The sequence below is a fragment of the Sminthopsis crassicaudata genome, chromosome 6 (assembly GCF_048593235.1).
Source record: "Sminthopsis crassicaudata isolate SCR6 chromosome 6, ASM4859323v1, whole genome shotgun sequence".
NCBI lineage: Eukaryota > Metazoa > Chordata > Mammalia > Dasyuromorphia > Dasyuridae > Sminthopsis > Sminthopsis crassicaudata.
Genome location: NC_133622.1, coordinates 91,329,039 through 91,344,421, shown reverse-complemented (window position 1 = coordinate 91,344,421; position 15,383 = coordinate 91,329,039). Strand labels below are relative to the sequence as shown.

At 30.8% G+C, this 15,383-nt stretch overlaps 1 protein-coding gene across 1 annotated transcript in view; it reads right to left on the bottom strand.

Annotated features, from left to right (window-relative positions):
- The window catches only part of CEP44 (centrosomal protein 44), a 49,877-nt gene that overhangs the window by 15,423 nt on the left and 19,071 nt on the right, over positions 1 to 15,383 (bottom strand). Inside the window, exons 8-10 of the mRNA XM_074275753.1 lie at positions 8,109 to 8,252; positions 3,000 to 3,209; positions 2,031 to 2,106 (exon numbers count right to left, since the gene is read on the bottom strand). Coding sequence (XP_074131854.1) covers positions 2,031 to 2,106; positions 3,000 to 3,209; positions 8,109 to 8,252 — 430 coding nt within the window. The remainder of the gene's footprint in view (positions 1 to 2,030; positions 2,107 to 2,999; positions 3,210 to 8,108; positions 8,253 to 15,383) is intronic.

The window sequence follows — 15,383 nt, the reverse complement described above, 5'->3', positions numbered from 1 at the left end:
TTTTTTTTAAAAAAGCACTTAAAACCATAGAACTTGAGCAAATATTTAAAAGAAAATTTTCAATTACGCAGATTTTATCAAAATTATTTGAGAGGAACATGAGTATAAATTTGGCTATAAAATTAAATCCTTTTCACATAAAGGTTTTAAGGTAGCTACAATACAGTAAGGATGGTATTATTCCATTAGGCAGTAAAATATAGGACACTGTAAAATTCATTCATTTATTTTGTTTTTAAAATTAATTTTATAATTATAATTTTTTTGACAATACATATGCATGAGTAATTTTTTTTCTTTTTACAACATTATCCCTTGTATTCATTTTTCCAAATTTTCCCCTCCCTCCTTCTACTCCCTCCCCTAGATGACAGGTAATCCCATACATAAATGACACTGTAAACTTTAATTGTCACAGGTTGTTTTCTTTGTGCCCCTGTAGGGCTCTTAACTTGAATTTTTATACCTGAATTTCAATAAAAATAGCTTCTTTTTGTAATCTTATGGATTTTATTTTACAGATTTAAAAACCAAAAGTTTGAGAAAGAGTCCATAGCCTTCAAACTGCCAAAGTGATACATAAGAGGAAATTCTACACCTTAATTTATTTCCAGAATGTGAATAACATATGCTATTAAGTGTTAATAAAACACTTGAAATCTGTTAAAATAGTATTTCTTAATGAGAACCATTAACCTACTGAGAAAGTAGGAATATTTTAATTCCTATTTAATAAGGCTTTTTTTCTGGAATTAGACATTTTTAAAATTTTCAGACATCTTCACTTCCTAGATATTTACATTTAAATTAAACTACAAAAGTAATTATATGGATTTCTCCACATTCAGAGGGATGCCTCAATAGTTAAATGTCTTGAGTTGAAATCATAGGAGAGTTACAGTAAGGACAATAACACTAAAATCAAATTAGATACTGCTATCAATTGACAACAGTGCAAAGTGCAAAATGCTCATCAATATCTGACTATATCAGGGCATTTGTTTATTGAAATTTAGTTAGAATCTCACTTAGAAGCATAATTTCACCTTCCATTTAAAGATGTCATCTGAAACAAAAGAAATCTAATAGTATCTAAAAGATACTGTACTCGTAGAAAAGCAGGTAAGACCTATGTAATTTTGGGTATAACAAAAGCATTACTGGACTAACAATTTGGCTTAGCCAACATCTTTTTTGCAAAATCTAAAATTTTCCAAATTATGATTTTCTTTTTAAATTTTGAGTAATATCTGGAAGTATTAATGACTATTTCAAAATTTTTTTTAATATTTGCACTAAAATTATTCTTAAGGTTTAAGGTTAATACATGTAGATGAAAGATTTGTAAATATATGTATTTACAGGTAAACATCTAGGAAATAAAAAGTCTCTAATAGACAAAAAAAATCAGTAATTTTGTTGAAAAAAATGCAGCATTTTAATCTCTTTATTAATAACTCTAGTGACTATTAAGAAAATTATTATTCAGGATCACAGATCTAAAGTTTGAAGCCACCTAGGAGGCTATCTTGTCCAACTTTATCATTTAGCAATTAAGAAAACTGAGGCTTAGGGAGGTTTGGGAATTTTGTTCAAGAACCACATAAGTAAGGGATCAGAAAGAGAATTTGATCTTCAGACCTCTGATTCTGACGTTGGTATTCTTTCCTTTAAATAAATATACTTCCTCTATCCAGGGAGTATACTACTATTATGTAATCATGTGGAAAAAAAATAAAAAAGTTTCTCCCAAAGTCCCTCAGTCATAGGCTTCAGGCCATTGTTTTCTATAACTACTAATTTCCTTGAAATTTTTATAAACTCACACCAACTGTGTCTTAATAAAATGGGCACAAACTTTATTGAGAACATCATATTGTAATAAAATATTTTATGTTGATATTTTAATTATACCAAAGTAAAATGACTAAATATAATTAGTGAATATAACTAATATCTCATGGGAACCTATGACCTTTATAAAATTCTGAGGTAGGCGTGGCAAGTACTGTTATTATTCAAGAACTCACCAGGAGATGATAGATCCCTGTTTCTGCTGTACTTATGGTCTTCTTTCATATCAATAGAATCTGAAGGTACATCATACTGAAATGAAATTTTTGGAACTTAAGGTAGAAATATATTAACATAACCAAAATTTAGTTTCAATCAAATCACACTAGCATCTTTGTGTTAAAACAAAACAAAACAAAACAAAAAAACAAACAAAAAAAACAAACAAGCCTCTTTTTATAAGTAAAAATAATGGATGGTATTTTTCTGAAAGTATTATTATTAGCATATTAAGTTTTTTTCTGAAGGGAATAAAAGTTACGAACTTGTCACAGACCAGAGAATGTGGTTTTCAACAACGTGAGCACCAAAGGCACAGCAAATGTCTTAATGTAATTTATTAGACTGTTGTGATAGAAGAGAAAGAAGAGCAAAGAGATTAATTGCATATCATTTTGAGCAAAGAAAATAAAAATTGCTCAATTTATTGTCTCTTTGGGTTATATATTAAATGACAGAATTTCTGGGACTCTTTGAAAATAAAGTCAGATAATAACTTACCTGATTTTAAATACTATTAGAAACAAAGTTATTTCAAAACCACCATCAAGTTTATCAGATTCTCTGGCCTGATGTAGGGAATAGAGGACTGGACGTGGCATCAGGAATTTTGTTTCAAACACCAACTAGTATATAACTGTAAGCAAGTCATTTAACCTGAAGCTTAGTTTCCAAACCTATAAGATGGGGATAATACATGCAGTATTTACTTCACAGAGTTTTTGTAAAGTTTCAAAATAATGTAGGCATACTCCTTTGTAATTTTAAAGAACTATATAAATACCACTTAATATTATTTAATAAAAAAGTCTGCTTAATCAAGGGTTATCAAATATTTAAAAATTTTTACCATTTATCTTTTATTTTATAAAGGTGAATATAAAGTTTCAGCATATTTCAAAAATGCTTTAAGGAATATAAAATACCTTTTTAATGTGTAGGAGCATTTCTGTTTCAAGGAGGGTGACACGACTTAAAAGATTATTCCAGACCATTTCATCTATAATCACTTTTCCTTTCAGTTGTTCTTCCAAATAACGTAACTTATCCTCTATCAAACTCTGTTTTTTAAGTTTTTCTTGGCATTCAGCAAGAATATTTCGTATTTCTGCAATCTCAGAATTTATATCAGAGTCCTGAAAGAATAATAATAAAAAATCAATAAGTTTTATAATCCAGTCCTCATGATGACAGTTCTTCTAAAATAATGGCGAATCTCCCCTCCCCGTTTCTAATTTCCCCATTTGTTCAGCATTTACAGTAAAGAACTTAGAATCTAGTCTTTAATAAAAGCACCCAGAAGCAACACCAGAGAAAACACACAAAGGCTTTTTATTCATTTTTTCTATCATGTCCAACTCTTTGTAGGACAATTTGGAGTTTTCTTGGCAAAGATATTTAAGTGGTTTGCCATTTTGCCAGCTCATTTTACAGATGAGCAAACGGAGACAAACAAGACTAATGATTATCCTAAGGTTACACAATTATTAAGTATCTTCAATCACATTTGGACTTACATCTTTCTGATTCTAGGCCTAGCACTCTATCCACCTATTTGTCCCTATACAAAGGCTAGAATGATATTATTAAAAACAATGTTAAAAGGGGCAGCTTTACTCAGCCAAACACATATTGGTTCTTCAGATTATAAAATGAAGGGTACACACCTCACTTCACATTAGAAGGTATATGATGTAAGGGGAAGGATAATGGGTTCAGAATATTACATATGTTGACATTTCTGCCTTCTAGTTTTATCTTTTGTTTTCACTTCATCTATATTTCCCAAATTACCCTTCAATTCTACCCTTTGCAAGGAATCATATCTTAAATTAGGAAAAAAATATTAGAAAAACCAATATGTTAAAAAAAAGTCTGATATTATCTGAAGTATTTCATTCTCAAAGTCTCCTCTCTATGCAAAAGGAAGGAAGGAGACAACTATGGCTGACATACTTTCACATCATTCAATTTCAATTTTTATGTGCCTAATTTCTTTCCATTTTACACTGTTAGGGTCATTGAATACAATACTTTGTTGTTTCTACTTCATTTTGTATTAGGTCATATAATTCTTGCCATGCTCTTTTGTATTTATCAGTCACTGTTTCTTACCACAGATCAACATTCAATGTATTCATATGCTATTAATTTATTTAGCCATTTGAATTTGTTTTAGCAAATAAGTCAAAAGTTTGGTTAGCTTTCAAAGAGGAGTGATATATTTTTGTGTAAATATTTTATGCAATTTTTAATGCAAATAGTCATTTTTAAAATCTCAGACATCAGGCTCCCTTTGAAGTATATACCTCAAAAGAAGTGGAATCTCTGGCTCAAAAAATAAGGAAGGACATTTTCATCTTTTTGCCCCCATAAATCCAATCTATTTTTATGATGGTTGGATGAATTCATAGCTCTACCAAGAGTCCATTAGTGTGCCCATTTTTCTACACCTCTTTAAAATTGATCATTCCTATCTTTTGTCACTTTTACCAATTTACTAGGTCAAGTTATTTTGATGTACACATCTCATTTTATTGCCTTAGACTATGTATCTTTTTGGGGAACAACTTTGAACTTAAATATATTTTAGGTCTCTATCTCAGATACTATACCCTTATATTATAGACATTTGAAGATACTTTTTCAGTTGTCTTCTCTCTTTTTGATTCTATATATCCTGTCAATCTCTATATTACACGATTTTCAAAAATTGAAAAAGAAAGCACACTACCAAACTCCAGACATCCAAATCAGGGGAAAACAAAGTGGGGGGGGGGGAGAGAGAGAGAGAGAGAGAGAGAGAGAGAGAGAGAGAGAGAGAGAGAGAGAGAGAGAGACACACACACACACACACACACACAGAGAGACAGCGAGAGAATTAGAAATCAGTATTTACTAAAGAATAATGATTTTAAAGTTTTAAATAAAATCCTAGGGGAAAAATCTATAGGAATGCATCCCTAAAATTATTCAGAACGACCATGCTTAATTTATGCTAGAGATCCAAGAATAATCACTATTAGTTAATCAATGAACACAATCATATCAAAAAACAAAAACATCATATACCATAAGTTCACATTAATTGATATAGGAAAATATTTTATAAACTACAACATTATGCTAAATTTCTTATAAAAATGAGAATAGTAAATTTTGGAGGAGTTATAGAAAAAATAGGTACACTGGGACATTGCTGGTAGAGGTGTTAATCAGAACAACTTTGAAAAATAATTTGGAATTAGGCAAATAGTGACAAAAATATCTGAAATTCCATTATTAAGCATATATTTCAGGAGTGATAAAAGGAAAATCCCCATATACATCAAAGTATTTATAGTTGTACTTTTTATGAAAGCAAAGAAAGAAAAGCAGATGCTCATCTGTTGGGGAATGGCTAAATGAAATTTGTATTTGAATTGTATTCAATTGAGTTGTATTTCAATGTAACAATATAATTGTGCTAAAAAAAAAAAAAAAAGACCAATGTGATAAGGAAAAAAGCATGGAAAACTTTACATGAACCAATATAGAGTGGAAAAGAACCAAGAAAAAAAATATACAATCATGTTAATACCAAGAATTATACAAAAACACATAATGACAAAATCAAAAGGCAATGTTGAAAACTTAAAAAAAGAACAAGAAAACTTATAAAAAACAAGCTGGCTCAAAAGAAGAGATAAGAGAAGACATTCCCACCTTGCCTCTGCAGCAATGGGGAATCAGAAATATTGTCCATTATACAAACAGCTATCATTTACTTAAAGCTTATTGTGTTCTACACCACCCAGCTGCCTCTACATTTAAAAAATGTTTCATTATTTGTTCAGATGTTAATTTTATTTTTTCAAACATATTAAATTTTTTTACTTCTTTTTCTCTTACTGTCTTTAAAAAACATTACTTGCCTTAGGCATGACTTTCTGGACAGAAGGGAAAATTATAGTGATATTTTAAATAAAACTTACTTTAAAATGGAAAAAACAAAAACACTACAATTCTTATAGTATCAATAGATTTGGAAATCTTTGACAAACTACAATACTCATTTATGCAATATAGGTATAGATATAGTATAAGTATGGTATAAATATAGAAGTCACTTTAAAAAATAACAGAAAGTGTGTATTTAAAAACAAAAACTAGTATTATTTCCCTTTTAAAGTACTAAGCTTTCTCATTAAATTCATGACTAAGGCAAAGGTGCTCCTTCAATTTCTACACAATTTGAAATAGCTGTAAAAATGTTATCAAAAGCAGTATGCAAAGAAATTAAAGACCTAAACACAAACAGGAAATTTGTTGATAGCACTATGGCTCATTCAGAAAACCCAAGACACTGAAACAATCGTTTTTAGTAAAGGGAGTCAGATTTAAGAATTCACAAAAAAAAAAAAAAAAAAAGAGGATTTCTATATAGTACTAAATTCAAGAGAAAATAAAATGGGAAGCCCCATTAAAATAACAAAATTCATCATAACATGGGAGTTAACCTAAGGCATACTCAAGAGGTATAAATAGAAATCATAAAATAAAATATAAAATACAAAGGTAAAATTATAAAAATTAATTCTTTAAAGGAAGTCTTAAATAACTTGAGAAATATTCACTGCTCAAGGCTGGACAATACCAATATGATAAAAAAAAAAAAAAAAAAAAAAAAGATCACTACTTAAATTAGAATATAAATTTAATGCTATAGTAACCAACTATATATGCTATTTTATATACATTAATTTATATTACATATACTAATTTATAGTTAGGCAAAATAATGATTCATCTGGCAGAATAAAAGGTATAGTATCTTAAGGGAAACAATAGGAAAAAGTTAAAAGATAGGATTAACACTTTTCACTTCAAATTACAATAAAAAACAGTACCAAAATTTGGTACTGGTTGAAAAATAAAGGCAGATCTGAGGAGGAAAATAGATGAAAAAAGAACCAAAAAGAATGAAAAGAAAGCCAGATCAGATACTTTTCATAGCTATGACATGGGAGACAAATTTCTAACCAAAAAAGGAAGAGGCAATCAAAAGATAATATAGGTAATTGTGATTATATGCAAATGAAATCCACAAATAAAATCAATTCAACTACTTTGAAAGTTGCCAAATGTGGGAAAGAATGATATTAAATATCTCTAATGAGCTCGATATTCAAGATACAAAGGTAATAAATAAAAGTAGATCAAGAAGCATCCTTCCCCCCTCCCTCAAGGGATAAATGGTAAAAGGCTATATATACACAAGTTCTTAAAAATATTACTGCAGATTATTAGTAACTAAAAGTGAGATGGTTCCGAATAACTAATAAAAGAGAAGAAAATAAAAAAATTTGGAGGTTTTACTTAATACCCAAAGATAAGAAAATTAAATAGCCAATGTTGGGGGATGGAGAAGGGAATTATATATGAAGCTGAGACTGGGTCTAACCATTTTAGAAAGCAATTTTTTGGCAATAAAAGTTATCAAAACATGCCTTATATACTGATAACAGCACTTTCTGTGATAGCAAAGAAGAAAAAATAAGGTAGCTGCCTATTCCTAAGGAATAGTTAGGCAGAATATGGTACATGAATGTAAAGGTATATTACTGTGCCAAAAGAAACTGTGAATACTACAAAATTCAGAGAGAACTGGAAAACTTTTATAGAATGACACAGAATAAAGTAAAAAGAACCAAGAAATATAAATAGAACATTAAGAAAGTGAATACAAATGATAAACTCCAGATTAAAAATAAGAAAATATCTCCCTCCCTCTTCTATTTAGAAGCGGAAAACTTGGTTGTTATTGGATTAGCTGTGTTAAAATGTTCTTATATGTATATGTGTATGTATTTAAGTGAATATACATACAAATATAGTTATACATACATAAACATAAAAAATTACTACAAGAGAGGGATTGCTGGGAAAGGAGTAAGTAAAAGTAATTTTGTAATTGTAAAGTTATATCTAAATTAAAGTTATGTAAACACAAAAGATATCAATATATTTTTAAATTTAAAAAGATTATTCCAGACCAGTTCCTGCATAATCACTTTTCCTTTCAGTTGTTCTTCCAAATAACGTAACTTATCCTCTATCAATATCTGTTTTTTAAGTTTTTCTTGGCATTCAGCAAGCATACTCCGTAGGTCTTCAATCTTAGCATTAAGTTCTGTGTCCTGAAATAATTATTAAAAAATACCTGTTAGGTTTTAAAATACCATGCTCAAGACTGAAGTTCTTTTTAGCATTTGACTTTGTTTTTATTTGGTATTTAGCACCAGGTGTTCAGGAAAAACATCTAGTACCAAAAGCAGAAAACAACAAAAGCAACGACAATGATTTAAAAAGCAGAAACAAATAAAGCCTACAGCACCAAAAGGCTACTGAACTCAGATCATTGGCAAAGAACAATCTTCTTTCTGAGAAATAGAAACACACATTCTTCCTCACAAGAGAAGTGGGAGGGGACAAGAGACGTAAAATACTGCATCAAATGCTGTAGATTTTACTTAATTGTTTATCTTAGTTATAAGGTAAAAAGATAATGAGTCAAAGTCAAAGCAAAGAAATATTGGGAAATAATTATGATGCAAAAACAAAACAACCTAAAGGCTTCAAAAAAATCTTTAAAATAACCTAGTATGTTCATTATTTTTTGAAGTTACAATTGATGCATTTCTGATTAGTGAACGTTTACCACACAGAAGAGAATACTTTGGCTGGTAATATGTATTAAAAGATGCCTGAGAAGTATGGGTGAATCAACAAGAAACAAAAAAAGTTAAGAAAAAAAAAGAAAGAAGAAAGTAATACTAGAAGTGGTAATGAGAGGGCAGCAGCAACAGCAGATGTATTAATAAGATTAGAAGCAGTGATTGGAGAAGAAAGCTGCAGAGAATAGCCAGGATGAGAGGTCAACTCTAAAAAAGAGAATTTAGGCTCCTAGGGTAGGGGCACCTCTTAACACTAGTTTATAAGGACATCAGCATACACCACTAAGGCGTGATAACCTATAGAGTTTGGCAGTTTGGGGAGGACATTACTGCATACAGTATTCTAGTAAACAGGCAAGCCAAAACATTTAAGTCTTCTGCTTATACCAGAAATACCTGTATCTTTATGCAATTAAAATTAAGTACAAATTAAGGAGTTAAGAAAGTCTAAAGTGAGAAAGCTTGATACAGAAGCAGCTAGATGGCTTGGTGAATAAAGCACTGGGCCTGGCATGAGGAAGAAGCTGAGTTCAAATCCAGCCTCAGACATTTATTAGCTGCATCAACTTAAGTAAACAACAAACCAAATCTGTATCATTGCCAAGAAAACCCAATACTGAGTCATAGTTAGACATAGATAAACTAGGTACTGGAGATAAAAAAATGCTTATCTCTTTCTCTTCAGATGTAGGGTTTAAAAGTAGGCCCATTGCTATACTTAAAACTGTGTTAACTAACTAAATTCTTTTTTTTTAAATAATTCCTTGTAACAAAGGATGGTATTTGAAAAGAAGATGATATAAACAAAATATCTGGAAAAACAACTCTAACCTGATTAGGATCATCTTCTTTGCCTGTGAAAGAGGGCATGGAAAGTATACTTTTTATTGCTGAGTATGCAGTCCCTAAACTTAAGAGTTGTTGCTATAAAATTTATATGTACCTGACTTGTTCAAAATTCAGAACCTATTTCTTCACAGAAACAATTCCTCTTTTCTTCTTCCCATAGTTTAAATTACGCTATAGTGATATGGAGATCAAATATCCAGCAAAACATCCTCTAACAGAAACAGCCAATCCTGATCTTTTATATTTAAAAGATAATATTCTTAGATATGTGTTTGTTTATCAATGCTCATATTGAAGACCTAGAGATATCAAGAAGAGATTAAAATGTGGTCAGTGTTCTCTTTGAGAAATTTGAGGGAGAAGATTCTGGGAAAATGGTGAAGGTCAAAAAGCTTATGGATCTTCAAATTTCTTCCACAGGGAAAAAAAACTGCCTCAGAAAAAAAATGCAAAGTAGGGCAAAGAATTGTTCTACTAAGAAGACCCCAACAAAGTCTTGATATCTCCAGGGACTTGAAATTCAGTCCCAATGAAGTACAAACAACTCCAGTCAATTCAGTGGAATCAAATACAAGTCCTAGGGACAACTGGGTTAGGGAGGCAGTCTTAGTCTAAGAAACTTTCATCTAAGGGTGGAAGAGGCAGCTGAGCCTGTATGTCCAACAAAAGATTAAAGGAGCTTCCACAAAACAGGGACACCAAGCGTAACTGTGCTGTCCAGACTGCCTATGCCACGGAACAGGAACTAGTACCTGGTGAATGCAGTAGTAGAAGGACCAGGAACCTATTGGTTGTGGACACCTGCAGGAGAGTAGAGTCCCTGGTTTCAGTTCCAGGAAAGAAAGGACAGCTATACTTTGTAGCTACAGAAGGGACAGCTGTGAGCAAGATCATTTGCACTGGCTTAGGAGAGAAGAGGAAAGCCTAAAGGTTGAGTCCCAGGACAGACTTCAAAAAATAATACATAAGGCAAGACCTAAGGCTTGGAACATTATTTCTTATAACTTGGGTCTAGAATTTAATTGTACTAAAAATTGCTAAAAACAAAACAAAAATAACAAGCAGAAGCTTCAAAAGAAGCTAACCACAGATAATTACTATGGGGATAGAGAACTATGGGTTCAAATTCAGAGAAAGATAATGGAGCTAAAAAAAAGTCTCTCCTTTTTCAATGAGAAATAGCAAATGATCTCAACTCAAAAGAGAACTTTAAAGTTTAAAGAATTTTAAAAATCAGAGAGATTGAGGAAAATTTAAAAAAAAAGAGTAATCCAAGAAAATTATGAATCAACCATCATGAAATAAAAAAAATTAAAAACATAAGAAAATAATTACTTGAAAACTAAAATTGAGCAAAGGAAAACCTAAGGATGCTCTAATACATAAAGAAAAAAAAATCAAAAAGAATGAGAAAGTGGAAAAGAATATCTCATCAGAAAAACAACTGAACTGAAGAACAGGTCAAGGATATATTAAGAATAGTCAGAAAATTGTGATAAAAAAAGAATCTTGATACAAGATATTATCGAGGAAAAAAAACAAAGCAGAAGTAGAAAAAAAAATCCACTATTATCAACTGAAAGAGTTCTCAGGAGGAAAACTTTTAGAAATATTACGGTCAGCTTTCAAATCTCCCAAATTAAGGAATATTGGAAGCAACAAGATAATTTAAATACTGTGAAGCTACAATAAGGATTACACAAGATCCAGCATTCACTATATTAAAGGATCAAGGTCTTGAACTTACTCAGCAAAGTTAAGTACAATTCTGAACGGGGAAAAAAAAAAACGACATTTAACAAAGTGAAAGACCAACGTATTTATGACAAAAACTGCAAAACTTAAGGGAAAATTTTGATATCTAATATCCAGGAAAATATAAACATTGGAAATAGAGAATGGTCTCTTTTGCTTTTATCAAGGGAAAGACCCTAAGGGTTTCTGGTCAAAACAAAGAACTTCTATTTATATAAATTCTAAGAGAACCAGGGCCTGAATAATAACCAAGTGGGGCTTAGCCTGAAACCTACTGCTGACAAATCAAAGAGTCAGAGTGATTTGGGTTTAAGGCAAAAGATCCTTAAGAAATCAAGCCAGTAAACCCCAAGATATATATCTTGAAAGGTTTCAACAGTCAAAAGTTATATTCTTTTGGCAAGAGCACCCAAAGAGCATAAGGTATGATACCTTATGTCACAGGGGTTCTCAAACTACTGTGGCCTTCTGAGGACATTTATGCGGGCCCACCTGATTTTGGCAAATGGGCTGAGGGGCAGAGACAGAGTGTGAGTTTTCGTTTTTACTATAGTCCGGCCCTCCAACAGTCTGAGGAACAGTGAACTGGCCCCCTATTTAAAAAGTTGGAAGATCACTGCCTTATGTGGATGGAGGTAAGGGAAGGAAAAGAAGGGCAAAGAAAAGAATAGAAAATGATTTGTACTGCCCAATTGGCTACTCACAGAAATTTCTGTTTGTCCTTCCTTCTGAAAGATGACCATGCTTTCAGAGAGGTGATGCCATGAAATGCAAATGAAATGGATTTAAATTAGGGTTGGCCATGCAAAGTCGTCAACTTCACTTTCTCCTCTGGAGCCATCTGGATCCAGTGGCAAGATACTGCCTTGTGTTAAAGTCCTTAGTTTTAAAAGGCCAAATTATACATTTAGGATCAATTATAAAGAGTGAAAATGCCATGTTGTGATCCACACTCAGTTTCCATAGTGCTCTCTCCGGTGTAGATGGCTCTCTTCATCACAAGATAATTGGAACTGGTCTCAATCATCTCAGACAATTTAATTTTTAAAAAAGACAATCTAACTAATCCATTTATGTAATACCACCTCAATTAAATTACTAAAAAAAAAAAATTATCTGAGCTAAAAAAAATAAAGTTAATTTGGAAAAACAAAAGGTCAGGAGCTTAAAAAAAAATGGGAAAAAGAGAGCAGATTCAGTAGCATCAGACCTTATTCTATATTGTATTATAAAACAAGAACACTGAAGTATAAAATGATAATTCTAATTATTTTAAGCTGTTGACTCAGTAAGGTCAAATTATTTACTTCTTATATATGAAAATATCAGTTCTTTTATGACATTTTTATTTGGGAAGTTTGAAAGGCTTGGGTCAAGATGAGTATAATGGGGTGATTTCAAAAACTGTAGGAAAAGATAAAAAGGAGCAGTTATCCCAGAAATGAAGCAGAAAAAGAAAAATTGACTCAGAGCTAATAGGAAAGAGCAGATAGTGCTGAAATTGTACTCTTAATGGAAATGGATTAAAGGAAAAAACAGACACATACACAGAGTGTCAGAGGGTCAGAGGAGAGGATAAGGGAAGGATTCTTGGAAGGTGGGTAGAGTAAGGAATAGGAGGGGAAGATAGCAGTGGGAGAAAAGCAGAAAAGGGAGGAGGGACAGGGTAAAACAGATTAAGAAAGAATGTGAGTAAAATAACAATTACAGTAAGAATGTGAATGGGATGAATTTACTCACAAAATGAAAACTCCTAAGATTAAAAATTTGAGTTTAACAATATGTTGTTTTCAAGAAATGCTAGAAAAATGAGATACACAAAAACAAAAAAATAAAGATTAGGAATTATAATTATGAAAAAAAAAAAAGAAGCAGGGGCAGTAATCATGATCTCACAGGCAAAGCTAAAGCTTAGATTTTTATCAAAAGAGAAAAATGGGAAAATTATACCATGTATCAGTAATATTATTCAACATTGTTTTAGACCATTTAAAATAACTATACAGTATAAAATACCTTAAAAGTATATCTGCCAAAACAAAAAGAAGAACTATACAAATATAAACATGAAACACTTTTTACAAATAAAGTTAGGTCTAAAAATGAATATTTATTGTTTGTGGATAAGTAAAGCCAATACAATTTTATTTTTATTTATTTATTTTTAATTAAAGCTTTTTATTTTCAAAATATATGCATGGATAATTTTTCAACACTGACCCCTGGAAAACCTTGTATTACAAATCCCCCCCCCTTTCCCTTACCCCTGCCCCTACATGACAAGTAATTCAATATGTTAAATGTGTTAAAAATATGTTAAATCCAATATATGCATACATATTTATGCAATTATCTTGCTGCACAATAGAACAAAAAAGAAAAAAATGTGAAAGAAAATAAAATGCAAGCATTTAACAACAAAAAGAGTGAAAATGCTATGTTGTGAATCACACTCAGTTTCCACAGTCCTCTCTCTTAGGTGTAGATGGCTCTCTTCATCACAAGATAATTGAATCTAGTCTCAATCATCTCAGCCAATATAATTTTTTTTAAAAAGACAAACTAACCCATTTACATAATGCCCCCTCCCCAATTAAATTACTAAAAAAATTTATCTGAGTTAGGAAAAAAATAAAGTTACATTTGGAAAAACAAAAGGTCAGGAACCAAAAAAGAAAGGAAAAACGTAAAGAGAGCAGATTTAGTAGCATCAGATCTTATTCTATATTATATAATAAAAACAAGAACACTGAAGTATGAAATGATAATTTTGATTATTTTAAATTGCTGAAATTTTAAATTTTGACTAATCTGAATTAAGACTTTCTTGTATAAATAAAACCCATATAGTAAATAGAATGGACTGAAAGGAAAAAACTTTTATAGACAGTCTCTCAGAATGTGACTGGGTTAAACTATTGCTGTGATATAGGAAACGATGAGCTGATTGATTTAGAAAATAATGGAAAGATTTGCACTTATGAAGGAAGATGCTATCCACTTTGAAAGAAACATGAGAAGTGGAAATATAGTACTTTCTTATATTTCTGTGTTTGATTGTTTACATGTATGTTTGTAGATATCTACATGAATGTGTATGTATGTTTTATAATTCTACATATATATATATATATATATATATATATATATATATATATATATATATATATATATATATATATATATATATATATATCTGCACCTAATTGTAGCCTTCTTTGGGGTAGGGGAAATAAAGTCAAAAGTGCACAACAGGGGACAAAAGAAAACCTGAAAGGAAAAAAAGAAAAGCTAAATAGTTTTGTTTTGTTTTTAACAACATATGGTAATTATTATATAGCTTTTCCTGAAATAGCTTACTACTGAATCCTCTCAGATTCTGCTATGTACATAGTAATGTTTTTCTCCTTATTTTGCACTGAAGTTTAAAATAAATTTTAAAACAAATAAAAAATCTAAGAAATGTTTAAAAAAAACCTCCATCAAAATCATTTATAATTTTTGTGCTTTAATAAGTTTCAGCTACCTGAGAAATTCATTTGAATGTCAGATTAACAAGATATTGATGAAAATTTCTCCCCCTCCCCCCATTGCTAGTAACTTATACATAAGTGATATGGGAACAGAGTTCAGAAGAATAACTAGGTCTGAATATACAAGTTTGGAAATCATGTGCACAAAGATAATAGTATAATTCAACTGACATCATTTAAAAAAAAAAATTTAACAGTAATCCTTATAGTAGAAGACACCTGGATCTATACATTCAGGTTTAGTTTCTCTCTTGAATTCCAATTCCATATATTATTAACTATCCAAGTGGACATTTTGAACTGAATGGTTCATATGCATCTTAAAACTTCACCATGTTTAAAAGAGAAACCATCATATGTTCTTTAAAATGTCCTTCCCTCCCTCCTCTTCCTAACTTCTTTTGAGGTCAATAAATTCAGCTATTCAGAGTTGTAACTTTAAGAGTCAACACTCAAC